The sequence below is a fragment of the Clavelina lepadiformis genome, unplaced genomic scaffold (assembly GCF_947623445.1).
Source record: "Clavelina lepadiformis unplaced genomic scaffold, kaClaLepa1.1 scaffold_84, whole genome shotgun sequence".
In the NCBI taxonomy this organism is placed as follows: Eukaryota; Metazoa; Chordata; class Ascidiacea; order Aplousobranchia; family Clavelinidae; genus Clavelina; species Clavelina lepadiformis.
Genome location: NW_027508268.1, coordinates 18,856 through 44,329, shown reverse-complemented (window position 1 = coordinate 44,329; position 25,474 = coordinate 18,856). Strand labels below are relative to the sequence as shown.

Here is a 25,474-nt window from a genome sequence, read left to right as displayed (position 1 = left end):
TATGACCAACGACTTCAAACAGGGGAAGCCTCGAATTCCACAGTTTTAAATTTAACTGTTTGGTTTAGGCTTAGTTTCGCATGGCTGCGGCAGCCTATGTATGATAAGCAGTTAGCTAACTAGCCATGCTAAGGTAGTTAGCATTAGTAATATAATAAAACTTAGAGATCCAAGTCTCCCGGTTAGATATACACACAAGACACAAACGTGTTTTTACTTTTCATTCGTAAATCCACAGGCTGACCAGGCATTATGCACAGATATTTTACAATTAAAGGTGAATCATTGCGCTGCCTTTACAGGATCAGATAGACCACCCTAAAAACTGTATAAGTATAAAAATAAAAGATTCTCTTTGCATAATCATTTCAGAAGTTTCGTTTGCACTAGGCCTACACTGGAAAACTTAGTGAGAGCAATGCTTGTTTGCAGTCTTTTTATGACCATTCCCGAAATAAAAGCTTTTACACAGAGAGTAGAATGGATATGCAAAATCAGCAAAGGTTGTTGTCTGATGTGTACAAAAAAAATTTACAATAATTATGTGCTACTATTAATAAGTGAACATTAAAGAGTGGTAAAAAGACAACTGACATGCACCATGTGAAGTCTCTCCTTAAACGTGGGTCAGGACTTTCAGGAGGCATGTGAGATACGTGTCGAAAACCACAAGAATTAGTAAAGACAAGATTTTTTTATGTAGTAGAGCTACTAAATTTGAATTTTTGACAGATACGGTATGTTTTGCTCCAAATTCCTGTATTTGAAATGCAAAGATTACCATGAATTGCACACCAAACACAAATTTTGCTTCAGCATTTGTATTGGTAAAATTGTGAAGTTTTAGACAAAGCTGGTACATAACGAAGTTTTTCTGTGTTTAAAATGTATGCTCTGCAAAGAGTCAAATGTCAAAAGTTTTTTCAACTATTTCATAGAAATTAAGACTTTAAAACAAATCTTTAGAAGAAAGTTTGTGTTCTCATTAACACTCAGTTTAACTGTATTACATTGTACATATTGTTTGAACAGTGTAGGCTAACAATCCATCAATTTCAATCCTTTATGCATACATAGACTATTTCACTGAGACTGTGGAAATATAAGCAATCAATTAATTATTTATGAGTGTTATTACATCTGCATATTTTTATGACCTAATGAACCCTTTGCACTAGCAACTAGAACACCATGGATATTTTAAATGTGGTTAATTAAAACCCATTTATTTGCAGCAACTTAAATCCAGTTGATTACATCAATGAATGTTGTAGTATAAAGAAGATATAATAGTGATTTTGTTATTTGTAGTTCAGGTGAAAGACAGAAGTCTAAATTTAGTTTATTTCGTAGTAAGTTGGTCACTGAGTCCATAATTAGCTTCGGAAAAAGGATCTGCAAGAAGTTGACCTTTGTAATTCAGAGTGAAGTTGATTTAATTATGTTAGGAAATGTATATATATAGTAAGGTTTGTTCAGATGTATAACTGATAACGTTTTGGTTTATTTTGGCACTTCAGCATTTCAGAAATAAAAATTTAAATGGAATTAGGAGAGTCTTTATTGTACAATCGAAAGAAAACGATGCATATTGCAGAAATTGGTACATATGAAATGGCAAAAATTGCTGACAGTCTGAAACCTAAAGAAACACAAACTAGGTGTTATGTTATGTTATAATGCAAAGTTATGTCGTCATCATTATCATACATACGTCAAACCATTTAAAAAGACAAAGTACAGTGAGACCTCGTTAATCCGGACCCCGATGAACCGGAATCCCTGCTACCCGACACAAAACTGCCGGGAACGGATTTCTTCCTATGCATTTTACCCCTTTAATCCGGAAACCCCGCTGTCCGACTCCGACACAAAAGTTTTGGAACAAATGTGCTAAATCAATAGCAATAAAATCCGATAAACCGGATTATTAACAGTTAAGCGAAAATGATTCACGATTGTCCTAATACAGTATGTAGTTAGTTGGCAAAACAATAGCCGATTATCTACGCATAATAACGTTGCGGTCTTTATTGATTCAAAAGTACAGTACTGTACAGCATTGCGCTTTGTAAAAAAATTTAGCTGTGCTATTCAGTATCCCTTCATCAGAGCCACCATCTAAACGTACAAAAATTGAAGTACAGTATTTTAGAAACGAAAAAATAAATTGTTCATCAACAGTAACAAACAACGCTTCCGCGGTCGCAAAAAAATACGTACAGTACATCGATTGAGTGCGGCAATCTATTGAAGACATACTGCTGCAACTCAATCGTGCTATCAGCTTTTGATATCGCATTGCGCAAAGATTAGAAACAGGTCAAAGAAAGTTCAAGACTGCTGGTCCCGCCGGAATGCTTCGCCATGCAAGAGCGGTTGTCAAACCGATTTGCGGCCGCATGTTCGTCACTTCTGGCTTAGAGCATTCGTCTTTAATACGGTGGTTCTGGGGTTCGATACTGGGTCGGATCATACAAAAAATATAATTTTATTTTAGTTGCTGTCCAGCCAGAAACTCGGTACTTAGAATTGGAGTAAGGTGCATACTGCGTTTTGAACACGGTACTGCATTTGCAAGATTGATTGATTTTTTACTTACCGATAATCCGGATACCCAGCTAAACCGACATTTTTTGACGAAACGAAGTGGTCCGGATTAACGAGGTCTCACTGTAGATGTTGTAATCTTTTTCAGTTACATTTGCGAATTAAATTACCTTAAGCACGTCAAGCTATCACGTTGCATATGGCTAAAGTATTATTTAAGAAATACAATGCAGTTCTACCAGGATTAAAATTATGTGCCACTTGCTACAAAAAGGCAAAAACAGAGTCTTCTCTAAATTTTCGGCAGAGTGAACAAGCGACAGCTGTACTGTACTTCCGATTCTGAATCTGATGCATCAGAATTTTTAAGAGATGGTAATAAAGACGCAATCGAAGACATTAATACCAGTCTCCTCATGCATAATGTATCAGCAGTAAAGCTCCACGGTCAACCACTTCATCAAAAAGTAAAGCTTGCTAAACAAAAAAAAACCATAGCCGCACAAAACTTGCAAGCTTCTTTTTCTGCAGCTGGCATAGACCAATAACCTATTAAGACCATTTCTCAATCAAGAATAGACGACCCAAAAAGCTGTGATGATCTTTACACTCTAATGCATGAACTGAAATCCAAATTTCAAACTTCGAATTGTCAACAAAAAATTCAAATTCGAACAATAAAGCCAATGACTTGGACAACCGAAAAAACCTCAAAGTTTTTTGACATAACCAAACAATCTGTGCAAAAAGCAATATCCTTAAGAAGCAAAGAAGAAATTTTGAGACACGTATGTCATTGCCTATGACATACGTGTCAAACTCCCGGCCCGCGGGCCACATCCGGCCCGCTTTACAATAAAACTTGGCCCGCGTAGTTATTTCATACATGGAACTATTTCCGGCCCGCGAGATCATTGTACAGTATAACTTACTTTTTTCAAGCAAGAAACAAGATTATAACAAATCGCCCAATACAGTAGCACAACAGTTGCCCCATCATACGATAGAATAAATAGATTTATTCTATCGCTTGTAACCTGGGCTGCAACAGAAGAATAATTAAAAATAGCCCAGTCAAAACTTCTCTTATTCAGCAGCCTCAGTTTAATTTTGGCAAGTCTAATAGTATGGCACCTTTCAATATGGTTAAACTTTCTAATGTAATTTCTAATTTTAACTTTCAGCGACTTCTTTAAACATCGAACAATGCAGCACATACTTAATAAAATATTTTTCAATACATCTTGTTCCAACTGATTGCGCGGCCCAGTTTCCGTGAAATACACTGATTTTCCCAAAGCCTTGTTTTTAATAATAAACCTACTTCGTGGTAGGTAAGCTTTCATTCTATTTCTTGGTAGGGTATATCATCGAGTGCGACGTATTTTTACTTTTTTCGTCAATATTTGTTGGACTTGTATTCGAAGAAGAATAATAAACCGAGCTTTAAACATCAAAAACTTGGTGTTGTTTTGCTGCCTGTTCCAATTCATATATTCGTGTCGCGAAACGTTCAATCAAATCACGTCAAGTTACGAAACGTTCAATCAGTTACCATCCTTACGGCCCGCGGCTTTACATACGTTTTGAGATTTGGCCCCTGGTGCGATTGGGTTTGACACCCCTGGCCTATGAGATCCAAAAGGAAGGGGATCAGTACTGAAGACTTGCAGTGTATTACCAATTTTTTCAATGATGACGAATTTTCAGGACTTTTATCAGGCATGAAGGATTTTGTTACTATAATTCTTAATGAAAAAAACATAAAGTGTAGAAATGACTTGTTTTGGGAAATCACTCGCAATTATACAACACATTTAGAAAAGATCATCCAGTTGTGAAAATTTCTTTTAAAATTTTCTGTTCAATTCGACCTAAATGGTGTAAAATTATCAGGTCACCAGGAAGCCATAATGTATGTGTTTGTCAAAAACACCAATATGCAGTTTGGCTCTTGATTACAAAGATTTATTGAAAAGGCCATTTGCAACACTGAAGACAGAATATGCATGTTACCGTAAATCGGGGTTACTTTGCACACTTTTTAACACTTAACATTTTTTTCATTATTTCTTATGCGTAAAACCAAGTCCTTTAATTTTTACATATTTATTTACTAGGTTATTATATATATCTTCTTTTTATATGAAAATATTTCTGGTATACCTTGTACATTCTTTTGCAGGTCAATGTGTAATGTTATCCAGAGAAGGGATAATCTTTCACACTCAATGAAACTTTGGTTGAATGAAATTATTTATGATGGTAAAACATGTTTCAGTAAAGTTAGCTACCTTAGGGGTTACTTTGCACACGTAAAATGTTTTTAAAAACAGAGGAGATTTTGACAATCTGATTTACATTGTATTTGAAAAATTAAAGGTCTAATACAATCAATTTGAAAAATACATGTGGGTACATTATACACACAAGTAACCAAATGTTGCAGAATAGTATTTTAGAGTTTAGTTACCACATGTTTGAATGATCTGGACTAGTGTATGCTCTTTAGCATCAAAGAATGCTTTTGGTTTTTCAACATTTGGTAAATGTTATTCATCAGGTTTGTTTTTGTTACTTTGCATTGGAATTCCAAAATCATTTGCAGCTTTTCTTAAAAGTAGACCAGAGTTCACAACCTTCCCTAAATTATGTTCAATGTAGTTCTCGTATCTACTTGACCCAAGCACTCTTTATGCTTTCTAGGTATTGCCTGTCTAAAATAAAATGCTGTAACTATTTCACTGGAAAATATTATACATATGAAGCTCTGTTTCTTGTTAAACTAACATAAATGCTATAACATACTAATCTAAATTCTACTTCTAGAGTAAATCTAACTTCAATTAAACGTTTGTTAATTAAGTCATTTTTTGTTTACCCATTCTCCTAACCTGGCTACCTATCTTTAATAATAAGTGCTGTGATGTAAGATTAATTTGAAACAGTTCTTTTGACATTATTCTATGTATAATAACATAAAAATTCAGTATAACAAAAAAAACAAACAGTGTGCAAAGTAACTCCAGTTTACGATGCATAAATGTGAATTTTGTGCTAGTAAGGAAGCATTTTTACATTATCTTAACAATAGCTTTCCCGAGTTGGGAAATGATGATAGAATTGTCTTTCAATAATGGAGGTCCACTGATAGAAGTGAGCTACATATTTGTTTATTTGTGTACTCTGAAAAATAAAGGTTTTATGCAATTTTTCCAATATGTTTTAAAAAAAGGGCCTCTAGTAGCTAAAATATAAGCAGCGATATCTCAAAAGCTACTTAGTGGATTTCGAAGCTCCAATCTCTATTACACACCTTCACCTATCTTCAGTGGACCTGATGGACAGTTCTATATTTGTTAAATCTGTATAAAAATTGAAAAACTAAAATAAAGAATAAATGACAATCGGAACTTGCATAAAGGTAGCTTGGTTACCAGGACTTGAGTGATGAAAAATCATCGCTAGATTAAGGTCGTGCAAAGACTTTCCTCAGTCCGAGGATAAACATTATCATATCATACCATGCATTGCATGGTTGAAAACTGTTATACTACCCAACTTTGTATTCTATGAACACCTTAAATGTGTGCGTTACTCTACCTTTCATTTTAGAATATAAGGTCAACAATTCTGTTTTTCAACTGAATAATTTTTTCTTTAATTGGATATGGAAATATCTTCTGCAACAATTCAGAGACTAAGAGAATTAATACATAAGCAAGTTGCTGAGGTATGATGGGTCTGTGATAAGTAATAAGTGTTGTAGGCAAACATTGTTATACTAATGTTACAAAGTTTATCATCATAGATTGGCATACAAGATGTGATTGAAGACACTATCGCAAACTTTCCAATGAAAGACCAATGTTCTCCAGACATGGTATGGCTAAACATGTAGTTTCCAACTGTATATACTGTTTGTCTTGACATAAATTGTAAGATATTTCTCAGCGAGCAATAAATTAGGGTTGGTGGGAAGTTTCTTTCTTCATATCACTGTTTATACTCAAACTTTGCTGAATTCTAATTTTAAAATTTACTCTTGTTATGTCAGATTTGGCATGTTTCCCAAAACCTGTTTTTCCTATTATTTGCAACCTAAAACCTAGGTTTTAAAATATGAAAACACTCTATTTTTGTTTACAGTAGTAACAGATCAAGGTTTTTACATCCAAAAAGAAAAAAGGCCACAGTAGCCTATGCCAATCATTAATGTGGCTGTTGTAAAGAATGACAGAACAGTGCAGAAAAAAAACTTTGCTTTGTTAACCTTGTGCTGACCTATTCCACACTGCTTTTGCAATAATGCGCAGTCTTGTGTATACTTTTTCATGTCAATCAGGGTCAATTAATCATGACAAGTTTTTTGGCATTCGTCAATTCATGATTAAACAATTGAGTGCTTTCCTTACCACCAAGAACATTATGATTGGTGGAGCCAGAGGGGGATTTTTTAGCGATGGGTTTAATTGTAACGAAAATCTGAAACAGATTGAATAACGATGATGACAGTCTTTAATTTTTATGCATCACTACTATAAGAATCAATGAAAACTGTTCTTCAGAAATTAATTCTTTTTTACATACTGTGTACCTAATGAAAATGTGAATTACCTAACCATGCTCCTCGCAAATTTAAAGAAAGAATATGCAGTAATAATATTATTCTATATGGTGTTATAGAGTTTTGTTTGTTATACGATACTAATCACTTCGTTGTTACAAATCTCACTCATGCACGCTAAATTACTTATCGAATGGCAAGACATGTGGCTACATTTTTTTTCTTACTTGACATACTAGTACTCTATATAACTGTTTCTAAGTATTATGTTGTGCAATATAGTTTACTCATTGTTTTACACATTCAGACAAGATACCCATTTTTAAAATATTTTAGTTAAATTTCAAACAACTAAAAATCAATGCTTACTAAAGACAATTTAATGAAACTTGAGTCCGCAATGGTGTTATCAAAATGTTATTAGTTTTATTGATGACTTGGTAGTTTGTAGCACTGTGTTGCTGTAAAGAGCACTGAAGTTTTGCACTTAGCAGATCTGTGCACATCAACTAAGATATTCTCACTTATTACACACAGGCACATGTCTCATGCGTTAGTTTGGTAAAGATTCATTCACTTTTTGTCTTGGCATGGAACAGGTGATCCAGTTCATGTTGAACTGACCAGGATGGAGATGTTTACCTTTTTGATAATTTTAATATAGTTGAAGAATGTCGTAATGGTTGCTTGTCACTCTCTCTTATCAGCGAGTTTTTTTCTAAATGCATTCAGTTCAAGATTTACTCCAACATAAGAAATTAATTTGCTTTAATAAGCCATAACCACATATTAGAACGTGTTGCAAAGAAAATTATAACATATAATTGAATTAGCTAGGGTCGTTTGTTTCACATAGCCAAAATCAATATAGACAAACTTTACTTTAAATATAAAAAGTTATAAAATGGGTAATGTAAAGTCTGTGCATCATACATGTAACCTTTACATTGCATGAAAGCTCCCATAAGGTATGATCATATATTTTAACGTGTACATATCGGCAATTACTTCAGACACAATTTTGTTTACAAATAACAGGCTTAAAAATATTTCACTATTCTATTTTTTTTAATTCTTTGTAGGTAATGGACAGTTTAAAACAGAGAGGTATTATTGAAAATATTCATGGGAATGTTCTCAACCAGTCCAGCGCTATTAACAAATCTTCTGTTAAAACTTATGATTCCATCAAAACTCCTATTTCTCCTTTCAAGAGTGTCTGTAAGTTGTAAAGTTTTTATAACAATTTAACTTTTTTACAGTTGCTGAAGATGAATTCGAAAATTTCTTAAATACTGTAGATAAAATGGTCTTAAGCATGTCTATTGTTCTCATATTGCTCTTTGCTGCTGTCACTCACCACGTAAATATTGCATAAGTGTAAAAGTTATATGAAAAATCACCTGCGTATGTGCCTATAAGAGCATTTAACAATTGAAAAATCAGTTCTTAGGATGCTAAATAAAAGTATAAAAATTGGATTCAAATCATTTGAGAATCTGTTCTTAGGATTCTTCATTCTAGAATGTGCTTCTTAAGTTATATGACTAAGTTACTATTTTATTTTCTATTTGTTACAATTGCATTTTATCTTAGTACCCGTGTATTTTTATATGTATAATTGTAATATTTGTTACAGCAAGAGAACCAATTCCTGGCTGTTTGGTCTTATGCATTCATGGTGGAAAAGCTTTTCTTGAACACTTAAATTCTACCGAACCTGAAAGTAGCAAAAATTCTTCGTTTACTTTGCATATCCATTTTCGAGGACAACGATGTCGATCTAAACCTGTACCGGTATCATGTGAACCTAATATTTTTGAAGAATTTCTCCTCAACTTAAATGGACATGAAACAGGTGCCTAAAATAATTCAATTTGCACTTATTATTTTTGGTCTATTTTTTACACCACACTGTCTATAACTTTATGTATTTATCAGGCATGAGGCGAATTAAATCGGAGTACTAGTAGTCATCATATTGTTGTACTTTTCTAAAATGCACAACAGCCAATTAAATTTAACTGTATAAATGAAAAAATAGCTGCCAAGTCGAAGTGTTTTCGATTTAGTTTCTGGCAGCACATGTTATTTCAAAATTTTTTAGAGTCAGTAATCGTTATAATACCGGTGTTCTAACAATAAGAAATAAACCGTAAAAATTAAAAACAAACTATTTATAAGTGCCAATAAATACATATACAATACAATTATGTATTTATGTTAATCAAATCGAATAATATGACCATTTTGGTGGTGCAGTCCCGAATTTCGCCATATAAAATTCCCCGTTTGATATGGCCACTGACCAGTTTTTCAAACTTTCTCTTAATTTTAACTTAATCTTAATTTTAGTCCACATTAAATTAAGCTTAATAAGCAGGTGGGCTTATAAGGTGGTGATCACTGTACAGTAATACATATTATTTTTAAAGATTTTTATGCCACTTCTAATTAAGACCTACTACCATTTTAAGTTTTGTTGAAATACGTATATTTGCGGCATGCTTTAGTATAATAAATTTTGGGGTCATTTTGTGTGCTTTCTGGTGAAGGCCCCTACCAATTTCTTTTTTAAATCATTCTGTGTTGCCTCTAACCAAAGGTGTCTTTTGATCAAGTAAATATGGTTTACAGTTTAAAAACTTTTGGAACACCATGTAAAACGATTTTAATGTATTATCATATGTTAGTCATGTATGATGTACCCTTAATAATGTCTTATTCACTGAGGTTTTACATCTTCCATGGCCTTTTTTCAACACACTTTATTACAAAGTTAATGTGTACCCTTAATCAAGTCAAAAATGGGATACTTTCAAACGAAGTGTCACAATAATAGAAAGAATTCGCTTTGCCTTTTGTTGCTTTCCGGCTTTATAATATGATACTTTGACATTATTTCTATGTGCAGTCAATGTTTCTCTTAAATGAGAAAACCCAATCTGACTGTGTATTTGTAGTAAGTTTAATTGACGATATCAGTGACATCATAATTTTCTAAGTTCATAGCTGTGTAAGAATGTAAATTACACTAATTTGACAAGTCCAATTAATTTAGTTTTTGTTTCATTTCTACTGTTTATCAGTCATTGGTGTTATTTTATTTGATTATTTATTAAGTTATTAGTTTTATTACCCAATTTTAATTGTTTGTTTTTAATAGAATAGTTTTTATAACTAATTTCAGAAGCTTGTTTGACCGAGGCAAATATATTATCAATGTGTGATCCAATTCATTTAATTTTAACTAAAACTGATCCTGACGATACCTGTTCACTGATTTCCTCACATGGACTGGAATGGAGGCATGCATTAGCATCGGAAAATTATGTTATGAGCAAGTCTATTGAAATGATGGGTGTTGGTAAGTGCTCATAATTATGAACTCTAATAAAATAGTATTTTACCAGTTATGACATGGACATTGTACACATCTGGTAAATTTAAACAGTATAGGATACATTCTGTAAACACTAGTACAGTGTTTCTTCACTTATCTGTACTTTGTTTAATGGGCATTCAAGTATTCCACCGCCTTATGTAGCGGCTTTATGACATAACAATACAATAAAACAAATGAACTGTGAAGCAGCTTTAGTTATACTGTCTGTAATGTTGTTGTACTTGCATTTCATCTTTAAAGACTAAATCTTATCCTTAAAATTTTTAAGATAGCTTCATACTCGAAAGGCAGCGTGTAGTGTAAAAACTTGTTTTATCTCTTAAATATAAGAATTTAGTTTTTTGTTTTTTGCTTATTCGTTCAAATTTCTAAAAATATTGTCCAAACTGAACCAGATAGGAAGCACTGTAATAACATTTGTTATCACTTATCAGTAGTCGATTTTCAATTGTACATACAGTATATGATGTATTGGTTAACATAATAGCATTTAAACCGTTGAAAAATTTGAAGCTTAACCTGTAGCCCAAGTGCCTCAGGCTCATTTAATTTTTTTTTATTGTATTTGTTTTATACTAAATTTAAGAAATTATTACTCGCAGCAACTTTTACTATTAACTGTAGAGCAAATAAATGCCAACTTAAACTGTTCTTAAGTATCCTTTATCTTCATCAGGTACTGAATGTACAATACCTGCGGGTATATTGAATGTTAAGTTACAATTTGTGACATCTCGCAACATATCACATTTCACTAAGAAAATCATTGATGCACAACTACAGCTTGAACAACAACGAATGGCTGAAAGAGATCGTTTGTTTTTAATTTATGCAAAGCAATGGTGGAAGGAGTATTTACAACTGAGAGAAGAACATAAGTTTCGTCAAGTAAAAATTTTTGCACAGGTTAGTAAATATGATATTTTTTTACAAAACTATAAAATATTTACTATAAAAAACTATAAAACTATAAAATCGATATTTACAACTTATCCTAACAGGACGAATGCGGTACAAATAGGCCTGTGTTTTGTTATGTTCAACCAATTGATGTGGGAAGATTAATTCCAAGTCCATTAGCAGCAGCTAGGTTGGTTGAGATTAGGTTATATTTAATATCAGTGTATTTAATTCAAACGGTAAACTCCAAGTTTTTTTAAGGTTTGTAAGTGTTTTGGCTTTTGAAAACCCTTCAAATATTGGTACAGGATGCAAGGCAGATCAGTGGCAAACTCTTCATGCATTTCTATGCTCACTTAAGGTTTGTTCCGTGTAAGCATTAAAGAAACCGCAATATGAAATATATAGCTGAAGTTTTATAAATACTGTAGTTTTATCGTATTTAACTTTTGTTGCTGTATTATGATAGAAATTGTAAACAGATTTCCAATCATATGATATCCAATTGTATCATAATTTTACTCTCCAGACCTAATATCAAATTTTTATCGCTTAATGTCATCTGTAGTAATCTGTATAAATACTGTTTGCATAAGATGAAGAAACAGGTTTTGCTGCATTCTGCATCTTCCAAGGGGGTATTACAACTAATGGTGCAATGTTTGCAGTACTTCTGCACTCTTAGACACTAGACAGTTTTTATTTCAACAATAAGACATATCGATCATCAGAAATTTGTCATTCTTAATTCAATGTTGGCCAGATTTGATACCACTCATACGCAACTAACTTACTTGACTTCTTGGCATGCCAATTAAGTGTTGCTTTGTTTCAGAAAATCATTATTTTTTGAGTTCTGCTTCAAAATTATAATTTAAAATACCACAATACCTTGCATCTCAATTTAAAATTTCAATGTAACAAAAAATTTCTGAAATAATAACTAATTACAGTCACATGCAAATGTAAACGTAACTAATATGAAATAAAACTTCTTCAATAACACTGCACTATCATCGTCACTTCTTGATCAAATCTTTGACATTAAAGCTTTATATTACCATTTTCAGGGTCAACAGGAGGATCATAGTAATCTACTTTGCAGCATTCTGCTTGGGTTTGGTTTGGATGCATATGTGTGTGTCGGTACAAAAGGAACAAGTATTAACTACACGTGGGTTGCAACACGGTACTGTGATGGAAAGACTGTATTCTTTTGGGACCCTTTGACTGGTCACAGGTATCTTTACATTACCATTCAAACATAATACTTTACAAACCTACTGCTAGTGTTAGTGCTACCAATTAAAAATTGACACGATCATGACCAAACAAATTATGTTCATGGGTGGAATATCAAGCTCACCATAAGTACACTATATCAGATTTTTAAAAGATACATTTTTTCTGTAGGTATGCCCATCATAAGATTGATGCTGACGATTCTCCTGTAATGAAGAAAATTAGAACGGATCATCCCTTTCATAATATTGGTAAAATTCTACTTCGAAAATTAAATGCTATGATTACGCTTTTTAAAGCTTTGGCGAATACATTGTGTATTATTGCTACAGTATCATTTTGGTGGACATAATATATCTTCTAACTAATCATAAACAAATGTAGCCATGGCATTCATATACTTTTTTGTTTCAGGTTGCCTTTATAATCATGAACACTTTTATGCAAATTTACAACACCTTGACACAGTGGAAACTACAGATTTCAGTGTGGAAAATTCATCGCTTTGGAAAGCAATGAATTTAGATGCAATAAAGGCTGTCAGTGGTTCCTTACATCCTAGCATATGCTCTCCCCCACCTCCCCTGCTTCCACCTAGTCTTGACACATGCGCTCTTGCAAGCGACATGGAGGCCAAAATGAGAGCATTAGTCACAGTGCATAGAAAGGTGGTTATTTCAACTCAAATATATAAGCTCTATTATGCCATATAATAACTTACTACTATGTTCGATGTTATAGAGCTTGAGCCTTAGTACAGTTTGGGATCACAAGCTTGGTTCCTTGCTTGGACCTTCCCTTGCAAGTTATGAAGTAGAGAGGTCGTGTGGATTGCCAAATATTGGGAATATTGACTTCCAAGATGCTATTCGACGTTATGTACCAGAAGGAAATACTTTTAAAGGCTTTCCAGTGCAGTACCTACATTGCAATGCTCAGCATGCATTTGAAACTTCACTGAAGTAAATACCTATGGCATATTTATTTTATTAGTGACTGGTGGAGAGATAAGAGATATAATTAAAATCGCTGTAAATGTGTTCTTATTATAGGAATGGCGTTTGTTCTGACATTGTGGAATGCCGTGGTGATGATATAAAGCTTGCAGTGCGTGTTCACATTACCACATTTCCTGATGACGCTGTGGCGACATGGATTATGTTTGCTTGCAGATACTGTTCAGTATTATAATTTGTTTCGAGAAGTGATATTAATTGACTACTTATGGCAGTTTTTAATGCATGGTTGTTGCTGCTCAACTATGAATTCCAGTTGTAAACATTTTTCAAGATTTCATATATTCTCAGAGCTTGATGTTTATGATAATAAACACAATATTTGGTATTGTTTCATTGGAATATTAACACAGACCATAAATCAAGTTTTAGACACAGTTGCACTTTACAGAGTCCTCAATTCATAGGTTAATACTTAAAAAGTATTATTAGGTTACATTACACATGTCACAAAGATCTAATGTTCCAATGAAAGGCTTGCAATAGTTCGTGAAAAAAGTATCCAGGTTACTTTTCAAAAGTGCTGTATGAATGATATCAATGCAAGAGTTGATGGTGTAATTTGCTGACAGTGTTAAAAACTTACCAAATATTACATCTGGATTTTTTTTGTCAAAAATATGAACATGTAAAATTAGATATCTCACACAAGAGATAATAAATGATTATGCCAAAAAATTAATTACAAATTACAGCACACTACTTATTGATAACATCCACCAGAAACTTATCTTGGCACAAACTTTTATTTGTTTATTAATAACGTTTTATAGGTTTGTATAATAAAACAATAAATAAAAACAGAAGCAGTAGTGTAAAGACGATGGTAGGCGGCTTGCTGTAAAATTTAAAACATGACATAATTAATATTAAAAATCATATCTTAATTACAGTATAAGTCATTTTAGTACAATTCTTGACTGAACATCCATCTCACGCATCAAGCAAGGGAATTTTTGTAGTTGTATTTACCTTGGTTATTTTTCTTCCACAAACATAAATTATTGTCGCAGATATCCTTCTCTTGACACTTGGAACATGATGGTCCAGCTTGGTAAAGATTAGCTGTAAAGCATTCTAGTAAAAGTTGAAAGTAATAATTTACTCAACAAAGTCTTCTTACAGTGCTGTGCAAAGTTAACTAGGCTACCTTTAGAAAAGTAGTTACATAGCTTTATAAAATATATTATTTTTTATTTCTCACATCATTATCTTGTTTTGTATTAAGCAGATATTAACTGAACTTAGTTCTTGGACTATAAATTTTTACTCAATAGAGCAGTAAATCTCAATTGGGGTACACAAAAATTCTGTGGGCATACAAACTGTCCTGTTGAATTAGAGCTAATTTTGCATTATGATCCCAATTTTAAAAAATTATGTATAAAATGTGGGATGTGGTTTTTGTTTCTTGTTCCAACAATTTCAAGCCATCGAGCCAAATCTAGTTGCTGTTTAGAGTGGAAATACTGTTACTGTTGGTTACATAACCTGAATGTATCGCATCAAAGCATCGATTACATTCTTATGTGCCAAAGTTGCACAAAAGAAAACGTTCAGGCAAGAATACAAAGGACACTAGCCTGCCTTGTTTATTCCATTCTATAATTTGCAACATGGTATCAAAAAGCAAAAATGGGTATGATAAAAATAGGTTGAGAACCCTGTATTACATGCAGGCTTGTTTGGAAGTAGATGCAATATATTTTTCTTGCATTTATAAGTGGTTAACCAAAAACTTTTCTCTTAGTGTTTTTTGGCCTGCTATCGCTACAACATTTTCATGGTTGTTGGATTAAATGTGTGTTTTTAATAGCGGTCATTTATGCAATGCTTTAATTGGTTAGTAGACGTGTTTGGTTTTTTATGTTTGTGATATACCTGCGTTCTATTAAAACCTATTGTGAAGTGTACTTTTTACTAAATTAAGTTATCAGTGATGTTTTAACCTGCATGTTATCCTGTAAAACAGCCCTTTCTGGGTAGTCACATTTAAACGAAGAAAACAGCTTAAACGAGTCAACTTAACTGCGAGACCAAGTGTATCAACATGGAGGATACCCTACAAAAATACAGAGACATAGCTGACTCACACTTCTAAACATGTCAGGAGTTTTTTGTTTATGAAGTGTTTTCTTGCCTGTAGTCTTTTGGAAATCTGTGTGGAGAGTAGATGTCACCAATGATGTTGATTCAATGGCTTCCTAATGAACTGCATCAGTGTAATGCGAGTGAGACACAAGACAACAGCAGAAACCGTCTTCGCATGGCCATGTATCAGAATTGAGCTGCATGTTTATTTCAATTCAGGGTCACCATTATAGCAGAGGTAACCCTACCTGCAGGTGGCTAGTTACAGTTAAAGAAACATGGCTGACCTACAGCTCAATAATCATAAGGCACCATTTATTTAGAACTATATCTAGGTGTGGTAGGAGAGCAGGTACTTGAATTTTTCGGGACATTCCCATGCATGTTTCAAGTCAACAGCAGTATCCTTCTTTGTCGTTACGCGATTGCCTGTGTGCTAATCTAGTTTTCGGGGCCAGTGAGGATTCCTGTTCAAATCAGTCAAAGGCAAAAACGTTTACCATCTACACCAGATTCTAAGAAATTACTACCATACACATATATCATGAATCAGACTAAAGAAGCACCAGCACATTAAACCTGCCCTTAGGTCTTTTCATTAGTTATTGGTTAAGAGCGTGGCCTCATCTCAGTAATCAGTTGTGTCATTACCAGTTAACAAGATTTTTGCGATCACAATTTAGAAGTTATTCCAAATTGCAATGCGTCAAACAGAAACGTATGGTGACAAGCCGGGCTCTAAAGAAATTTACTGATTATAAAAACTAATTGGGCCCATGTTTGATTATTTACTTGCTCGGATGAGAAGAATGTGATTGACACCAGAAAACAACAAAGAATAAAAGCAAACATAATATAAAATAAATACTAATCAACTAACAAAAACATATTATGCCACTATGTATACTTGTATTATCAGGATTTTTCAACTGGGGGTCATGGGGCATTCTCAGGGGGCCACGAGCAGATGCCTCACAAGTGAGCTATAGTGTAGTATTAGAAGACGAGGCAAAGTGGGACACATATTTCTCATATTTTTGTGCTCATTGCAAAATTAGCGGCTCGAAGGCTACTACACACTCAGTGGTGAAGTAAAAAGTATTTTACAACCAACAATCCACATTTTTTATTGATGAGCAGGGGCCACGAACCATGAAGGATTGAGAACCACTGGTATATACAGTAGATATGTTGAGGCCATGTTGATATAGTTGAGATTTAAACATGGTAATGTGTTTAATTAACAGCCCCTAAACAGGAAAAAATATAAGCCAATAATGCAGCATACTAAATATAAAATGAATACTAACGTGAAAAGTTTCCACCTGGCACATAATTGCACACTACAACAGTTGCTAAATCAAACACTTCACCAGCAAATTTGAAATTTTTGCATGTTGTCATTCCACATCCTATTGAGTGAGTAATTGACCAAACAATCTGCATGCATAATATGCTTGGTAACGCTTTGTAGACACCATCATATATTATATAGCAATTAGAATTAAACTATGATAATGAAATCAAAAAGTCACGGCAAGTATTCACCTACTTCATAAAACTATCATTATCAGTATTCAAAATTAGTATCATTCCAACATTAAATCAAGCATGCAATTTAACTAAAATCAAAGTTAACTCAGATTCCTATAAAATGTCAGTCATGAATGTAAAATTTGTTTTATAAAGAAAACTTAAATTTAATTATTTTAGTAACATGTTGCAAAATGCTACTGACACAAAAAGATTTGTTTACTTCACTATAATGGTGTGTTACACATACACTTAATTACAACTCCTGACCTGTGTGTAATGGCCACAATCTTTTGTAGGCTGGCACTGTCTAGTAGAAAAATGAAAATTTTTCGCCTCATTATACCATCTCTGTATGACATTCTTTATATAATGCTCATCAATATTTACATTTGCACTTATATACATATTTTCTCCAACCCATAAATATCCACTGTAACTTGTATTCTAAAATTCAAAACATACAACTAAATTTTAAAGCAGTTTTAAAAAAGATTAAATAATCACAAGAATAGGCAAAAAGAAAATACATAACATTGCTATATTATCATAGATAAGTGTGTGTTATAAGTATATGTACCAGCTATAAGTGTGTCTACTTTTAATAAACAATATTGTTTTATAAGAAGTGCAGTCTGCAAATGTCACAATGTAAACTTATAGTAAAGTATTATAAATATAAACGCACAGTGTTGACAAATGTTGGGCAGGTTCTTGAATAAGCAACAGCGTGCTTTTCTAATTGATCATCCCAGGCTAGTTTGAGCATGTCTGCAGCAGGCGGTGAAACAGACTTTCTTATTTCATTGTGCATACTAACGGTAACATTTTTCTGCTGTTCTGTGAACCAGTGAGGAATTACAACATCAATGCTTGATCTTGATCTAAGACAAATAACATCATATATTATCATTTGTAAATAAAAAAATATTTGGATAATTTTCTAGTAATTCAATAATTACTGCATATATCAGATAAAATAAAATTTTTATTGAACTTGCCAATATCCAATAAAAACAACAATTTAAAAGAATTGTAACAAAACATTAGCATCTGAGGAAAATATGGAAAGAATGGGAAATGCCAAGAAAAGTGTTCAAATTTGGGCAAGGAAAAATTCACTAGTGTATGGAAATTAAAGAGGGTAGAATCATGATTGATTTTTACAGCTGAAAATTGTTTAAAGGAGGGTAAGACTGGCAAGTAATGAAAATCGACTCGAAAGACCAATTGTATGTTGTTGCTTTCGGTGTACCGACACTTAATCACGCGACACATAATCACGCGACATTTAATCACGCGACACATAATCACTTGGACGCGACAGCATTTGGACAGCGCCTTTGTCTATAGCCTTCCGCTGTCTGTCGAAGGTTGGCATTTTGTTCTCCAAGCGCTTTTTCAATGCCACCACCCGACATTGTGGACTTTCATACAGGGAATTGAAAAAGACATTCAAATGCAACGTGCAACGTTTCTGCAAGGAATTGCTGGTACTTAACCTTCCATTCAAGGCACTAACCTTCCATTCAAGGTACAAGGCACTGAAACTGCGCGTGCAAAACACAGTTGACCGTTATCTGTCAAGCGAGATTTTAGTTTATCTTCGTGCAGTTGCTCACATTTCCCATGCATGACATTGTTACCTAGTGTGTACGGTAGCCTTATCTGCGCAAACAATGTTTAATCATTTTAACAATTTCTTTTCAGGTTTATATTTGCTTTTCGTGTGTAGACATGTAATTTTCGATACTGTAAATGTGTGATTAAATGTCGCGTGGTTAAATGTCCAAGTGATTATATGTCACGTGATTAAGTGTCGCGTGATTAAGTGTCACCAAACCGTTGCTTTCAAACCTGACCAATGACCATGCAACCAGGGTAAAAAGTTATACAAGATTACAATTTTGCAAATACTAGCATATCATAATACCTTGAAGTTTAGAGGGGCTATAAAGTTTCAAACTGTTAAAAAGCTGACATTTTTTATTTCTTCTAGATTATTTTTACTCTGTTTGTCACAGAATTTACATTATTACCAAGGCAAATTTTTTCAATAAAGTCAATTGTTGGGTAAAAGAGAACAATGAGAAAACCATAGACATGAAGCTGCATGGCGGTAGGGCCAATATTAAATTATTAATATATATAGTATAATATATATAGTATATATAATATATATAATATATAGTATTAGATTTATTGTAGGATAATAAAGTCAATTTCATAATATTGAACACGTTTGGTCAAAACACTGGTGAGAAAAATTTGTTTCGATTTACAATCTTTGCCAAGTACAGATTATTATAGCAGATGAAATTATGTGAGATTGTGTTGTAATTGAATATTGCAAGAAGTAAAATTACGACAATGACTCTAGGACACGGGCGCCGAACTTGGGCGGACTTATCCGCCCAGAATTTTTCTAACAAATAATAGCGATTTTACGTTCAAAAGGTTATACAGTCGAAATCGGTTAATCGCATAGTCAATTTGCCAAGATTTTTATGCGATTAACCGATGTATGCGACTAACCGATGTATGCGTTTTTTACCTACATTTTCTCCGCTATTCTCTTTTAACCACCGGCGCACGCATTCTTGCTCCTCCGCCGATTTTTGGAATGACACAACGCATTATGACGCAACAAGTGAGCTTCCTTCGTTTCGATTTCGACACAAAAAACACACGAAACAAAAACGGAAATCAATTTTTATTAAAATAACTCTCAATTGTAGTTTGTTTAATATTTTCCGATTTTCCAACTTGTTAAGCAGTTGCTGTCCTGGCATTTTATATCGTATACGTAGGCTACAGTACAGTACAGGTATTCTATGTTTCTGCAGTGGTTTGCGCTTTGCGACGTAACAATCCTTAAATAAAAATTAGTCTTGTTTTTCTATTGTGATGTAACCATCCGTAACAATCCTTAAATGAAACGTAGTTTTGTGGTTCATAATCACTGTAGAGAAGGTCTTTTTTTGTGAAGTTTTACTTTATTGTTCAAATCATTTACGCGCTACTGTCTCTATAGCCTTCAGCCTTGCCGTGAATTTAATCACAGCTGTCTTTAATTCACAACTGCTGTCTTCAGTGTCTTGTCGTGTATTTAATCGTTGCGCGTTATGGGAGATCTTGCGATGATTTTTGTTTATTGGTGAGGATAATCTTCATCAACTTAACACTTCATCGAAGGAAATATGCGGTTAAGTGATACAAGTCTACAAATCAATCAAGAATTCCTATTCGATTAACCGATTTATACGATTAACCCTTATGCGATTAACCGTTGAATTTTCTTCACAAGTAAATGGGAATGGTTTGGGATTATGCAATGCTATGCTATAAAGCGATTTATCCCTTTAACCGATATGCGATTAACCGATTTCGACTGTACAGTCAAATCCGGTTAATTGCATTCTGGATAATCGCATAATTCGTTTTATCGCATAATGGTTTATTGCATAATCCGCTTAATTGAATGAAAATGAAGGTGATTTATTCGATTATTCAAAAGTTTTTAAAAGATAAAATTGAAAACAACGCGCACTGGGAGCGTACAAGCAATGCGTAAGCTTTGTGACTTGTACTGCGCTTTGTTACGAAACAATCAAACCAACAATGCTCAATTTAAGCATTAACACGTGGGTGTCAATACGCACACATTAAAATTCGCATTGTTTTAGTTTCATTTAAGCCTTGCGTAAAGAAAGCATTGCGTTAAGATGATGCCGTAATATGTGATGAAGTTTTACGAAACAAACAAGTTGAAAAAGACGACAACAATAAAGAAAGCTCTGCTGACGCAATCGCTGTGACAAAACCAAAAAATAAAGAAGTTCTGCATGTACTTCATACAATTCGCCAACGACTACAGTTTGAAGGGGCGGATGGGCGGGCGAATGGCCACATTTGTTCGTTTAAAAACACAAATGCAAGAAAGCATGTTTTCATCTTTTGCGCGTTTGAATGAATGGATGATTGCAATACACAATAAACGTTAGTGTTTTGCGTGTTGACGTCTTTACACGTGACCAGCTTCGCACGTCAAGTAAGAAAATAAGTGGAATTTGCACTTTCGCATAAACGCATAATTCGTTTAATCGCATAAAAACGCTTGGCAAATTGACTATGCAATTAACCGGATTCGACTGTATATGCTTTTGTTGGAAGTGTTTTCCCAACTCTGGTGTTACGTCTGTACAGACAAACATAATGACCAAAAATAACCTTGGGACGACGCATGCGAAGAGTTTAAAGAGAATAGCGAGTGCAAAACTAGAAGAGGGTGCAGAAAATCACAGACGAGATACTTTACTGCAGGGTTGAAAATTTTAACGTTCTTGATTATGTGTCAAATAGAAGTATATTCAGTAATCGTTGCTGCTAATTTTCTTAGATCTGTTTCGTTTTTTTAATGCGAATAAAATAAAAAACGAACAATAAACAAATACAGTGAGACCTCGTTAATCCGGACCTCGATGAACCGGAATCCCCGCTATCCGACACAAAACTGCCGGGAACGGATTTCTTCCTATGCATTTTACCCCTTTAATCCGGAAACCCCGCTGTCCGACTCCGACACAAAAGTTTTGGAACAAATGTGCTAAATCAATAGCAATAAAATCCGATAAACCGGATTATTAACAGTTAAGCGAAAATGATTCACGATTGTCCTAATACAGTATGTAGTTAGTTGACGAAACAATACCCGATTATCTACGCATAATAACGTTGCGGTCTTAACTGAAATGTGATTCAAATGTGAAATCAAAACCACGCTTCCGCCGTCGCATAAAAATACGTACAGTACATCGGTTGAGTGCGGCAATCTATTGAAGACATAGCCTACTGCTGCAACTCAATCGTGCTATCAGCTTTTGATATCGCATTGCGCAAAGATTAGAAACAGGTCAAAGAAGGTTCAAGACTGCTGGTCCCGCCGGAATGCTTCGCCATGCAACAGCGGTTGTCAAACCGATTTGCGGCCGCATGTTTGTCACTTCTGGCTTAGAGCATTCGTCTTTAATACGGTGGTTCTGGGGTTCGACACTGGGTCGGATCATACAAAAAATATAATTTTATTTTAGTTGCTGTCCAGCCAGAAACTCGGTACTTAGAATTGGAGTAAGGTGCATACTGCGTTTTGAACACGCAGTACTGCATTTGCAAGATTGATTGATTTTTTACTTTCCGATAATCCGGATACCCCGCTAAACCGACATTTTTTGACGAAACGAAGTGGTCCGGATTAACGAGGTCTCACTGTAATAGATAATGATTGAATAATGCGTATAAGAATGTCGTTCATTTTTTGCCGTAAACTTCACAGAACTAAAAGTAAGACGTATGGTAGAACAAAGAACATGATCCCAGCGATCCGTATGCAAAAAAAAGTGGCAAAGCACTAAGACATGAATAGAAATACAATTGTGCTATAAGTGGCAGGTTAGCATAACCAACAAGTCTAGAAATTTTATAAAAAGCAATTTACAACAATCTTTGACACGGGGAATTCCCAAACATCTGAACCCATTAACTTTTCCGCCCTACATTTTGTAAACTTCGGCACCTATGCTCTAGGAGCAAATTTTACTATGTAAAAATGTTTGAAGCATCTAAATTACCGGTATGTTGACAATCAATAATTTTCAACAATACGTTAAACAGAATTGAAAAATTACTTCGTGTGTAAATTTATCCTAAATTGTTGTTGAAAGATGATCATGTGTGGTCTGTTTCGCATCGCACAAACAGAACTTTGGCCGGTAAGAAATAAACTTTTCAGATTTTAGGTTGGGCATATAAGCCCCCTCTCATTTATTGGCCCATTATTTTGTCAAAAAGGGGTCTTATACATCAGTATATTGTACATATGGTACAGTTAGACCACTTTGTTTTGTCACAAAATGTCAGTTTAGCAAGGTATAACAATAATCGAAATCAAAACAATAATAGGGCGAAATTTTTCGTAGTGTATGTCTGGAATGTAAATGAAAGTGACGATGTGCTGTTCACAGTAAAACTCACCTAACTTTATGCCCAAAGGGGAACAAAAACAAACTGTAAATTTAGCCAACTGTCGACTTAAGCAAACGGGTACAATGTATACAACATAAGTAAATGATATGACATAAGACGAGTCTGATTGACTTAGCCAGCCAGGTGCGAGGAGCAAAGACGAGGAAAATGCTACAGGTGTCGACGAGAAGGTCACATAGAAAAGGACCCAAAATGTTCAGTCAAACAAAGAAAGTGCCGCAAATGTGGGATCACTGATCACTTTGCTGTTTGCTGCAAAATGGACAGGAATTCAAGACAGAAAACTGCTGTCAGCTTCTGACGATTACGTCATGAGTCATGAGTTGTTTTTTGAGATGCTTGAATTTTATTTTGAGATCTTGCAATTTAGTTGTTGACCTGACTTGAATTCTCCTTAATGACGTCGATTGAACTTGTGTGTCACATATATATATCGATGTAATGTTTACAATCTTTCCTTTTCACGTGATCGATTTCACTTGTTACTAAGCGTAATGTAACATTCAGTAAGATTTGCCCAAAGGCAAAAGCCTTTGTGTCTTATAATTAAATAAAATAGGAACTTTATAATTTAGTAATTTGTATAGACAGAATTAAGCAACTAACAGCATAATCACACCGTTTGAGAAATGAGAGCTCATATCATCGACGCACAAGTAAAATAAGTCATCAACCATCAATCGTCCTCGCTCATGTTCCAACAATAGCCGCCAGCATACGCGGTCTTTATGACAGATGAGTTTGTTGTGAAATACTTCACACAAGTAATACACAAACGAAAATTTTAATATGTCATAAATTGGTGCCCCGAGTGAGTCTCATAATCACAAGGTCGTGAGTTCGATCCTCACTCGGGGCACCAATTTATGAAATATTAAAAACGAATCGAAAAAAGTGCCAGTTCAACATGTCAAAATTTACATTTATGGGGCATGTGCTGTCAACTGGAGGTATTAGACCAGAGAACTTCATGGTAAAGGCTACGACATATGCAAATAAAATCATTCTTTTTGGAGTGTGTAAGTGAGGGAATGTTACAATAGTTAATGGGAAACAACAAACCTTGCAATAACATAAAATTAACCAACTAGAACAGGAGATCAACCCAAACCTTTAGTCCATAAAGTCTTAGATTTTGCTGAAATTTATCTTTAAAGAAAGAAATCTACTCTAATCTCTAAACAAAATAGTGTTTTTGTGCAAATCAGACAAATGGTTGTGGAGTTGCAATTTCAACCATTTTAATAAGTGATTTTTGACATTAATTATATTGGGTTATCTTTGCTTAGATGGGGACATATGATTGAAACCAAGTTCTTTGGATAGCCAATTATTATAGAGGTCACTTTTTGAGACATAGGTCAGGTTGAATATATTTCCACACCCCCTTCTACAGCAAATCCTTATTTTTAGAGAGTTGCGATACACAGAATATGAGTAGAAATAGAATGTATTCTACCAGTTACACTTGACTGATTTTGAAAAGTTTATGCGCATTGAACCCCAAACTGAAATTACTAAAAGTTTGGTTTAAAGTGAAAACAAATTGATAAGATGTCCAAGAAACATGGTTTCAACTTTAATTCTGCCACCTAAGTCACCTCCAACCTCTATGTCACCAATGCAAAGCTGATTGTTTCAATAATAACTGACATTAAAAATCGTACTTTTAAACAACGATACACCTCTGTTAGCTCTTTTTTAAAATGCTACTTATCCAGCATTGATAAAAAATCTTTATTTTTCCTAAAATTAAAGACTTAAGTTTCAAATTTTGTTGTTGATTTGTTATGGAAAGACCTAATACAAAATCTAGCCCAGCATGTATCCAACTCTGAATTCATACAAACCAGTACAGTGATTAACAATAATTGGCTTGACTCACCCAAACTGGTAACCACCAATGGATGTGATCATTTGTAGAAGCAAAAATACTGAGCAAGCAAAAAATTCATCAGAAACTAAACAATAGCGCATACCAATAAATTTATAAAAAGCTCTAAGTTTGCTGAATATCAACATGTTTGATAAAGTAAAATGCACAACTGCACAGCTGCTCTTTAATTTATAAAATCAGCATAGGTGGGTACTTTTTCACTACCGGTACCATAGGTACTTTTGAAAAAA

General features: G+C 34.0%; 2 protein-coding genes across 5 annotated transcripts; one reads left to right on the top strand and one right to left on the bottom strand.

Moving 5' to 3' along the window:
• The first annotated feature begins 119 nt into the window (after nucleotides 1-119).
• LOC143472691 (centrosomal protein of 76 kDa-like) lies at nucleotides 120-14,006 on the top strand. Of its 3 annotated transcripts, none has more exons than XM_076970007.1 (15): nucleotides 120-503; nucleotides 4,736-4,815; nucleotides 6,166-6,283; nucleotides 6,362-6,433; nucleotides 8,200-8,338; nucleotides 8,757-8,975; nucleotides 10,308-10,484; nucleotides 11,200-11,429; nucleotides 11,525-11,613; nucleotides 11,685-11,784; nucleotides 12,494-12,663; nucleotides 12,837-12,916; nucleotides 13,080-13,333; nucleotides 13,407-13,627; nucleotides 13,718-14,006. In XM_076970007.1, exons 3-15 carry the CDS (start codon nucleotides 6,221-6,223, stop codon nucleotides 13,854-13,856), a joined length of 1,953 nt encoding a protein of 650 aa, XP_076826122.1. In that variant the 5' UTR covers nucleotides 120-503; nucleotides 4,736-4,815; nucleotides 6,166-6,220; the 3' UTR covers nucleotides 13,857-14,006. The 3 variants fall into 3 exon arrangements, with proteins under 3 accessions (XP_076826122.1, XP_076826121.1, XP_076826119.1); XM_076970006.1 differs by having other exon boundaries at nucleotides 120-1,414; XM_076970004.1 differs by lacking the exon at nucleotides 120-503 and having other exon boundaries at nucleotides 2,454-4,815.
• Nucleotides 14,007-14,408: 402 nt separating this feature from the next.
• On the bottom strand, nucleotides 14,409-25,384 carry LOC143472692 (GLIPR1-like protein 1). 2 transcript variants are annotated; one of them, XM_076970008.1, is made up of 6 exons: nucleotides 25,233-25,384; nucleotides 17,994-18,189; nucleotides 17,576-17,752; nucleotides 17,083-17,212; nucleotides 14,654-14,746; nucleotides 14,409-14,519 (listed from the first exon to the last, which is right to left on the bottom strand). In XM_076970008.1, the coding sequence occupies exons 1-6, from the start codon at nucleotides 25,367-25,369 to the stop codon at nucleotides 14,449-14,451; spliced, it is 804 nt and encodes a 267-aa protein (XP_076826123.1). In that variant the 5' UTR covers nucleotides 25,370-25,384; the 3' UTR covers nucleotides 14,409-14,448. The 2 variants fall into 2 exon arrangements, with proteins under 2 accessions (XP_076826123.1, XP_076826124.1); XM_076970009.1 differs by having other exon boundaries at nucleotides 17,098-17,212.
• Between the last annotated feature and the right edge of the window lie 90 nt (nucleotides 25,385-25,474).

Excerpts from the sequence above, each read along its gene's own strand:
- LOC143472691 (XM_076970007.1), top strand. The coding sequence starts at position 6,221 with ATGGAAATATCTTCTGCAACAATTCAGAGACTAAGAGAATTAATACAT. Across the intron at positions 12,917-13,079 it reads TCATCCCTTTCATAATATTG|GTTGCCTTTATAATCATGAA; the intron begins GTAAAATTCTAC and ends TTTTTGTTTCAG. Across the intron at positions 13,334-13,406 it reads TAGTCACAGTGCATAGAAAG|AGCTTGAGCCTTAGTACAGT; the intron begins GTGGTTATTTCA and ends TCGATGTTATAG.
- LOC143472692 (XM_076970008.1), bottom strand. The coding sequence starts at position 25,369 with ATGTTGATATTCAGCAAACTTAGAGCTTTTTATAAATTTATTGGTATG. Across the intron at positions 18,190-25,232 it reads ATTGGTGGTTACCAGTTTGG|ATCAAGATCAAGCATTGATG; the intron begins GTGAGTCAAGCC and ends TATTTGTCTTAG. Across the intron at positions 17,213-17,575 it reads ATTGTGGCCATTACACACAG|ATTGTTTGGTCAATTACTCA; the intron begins GTCAGGAGTTGT and ends TTATGCATGCAG.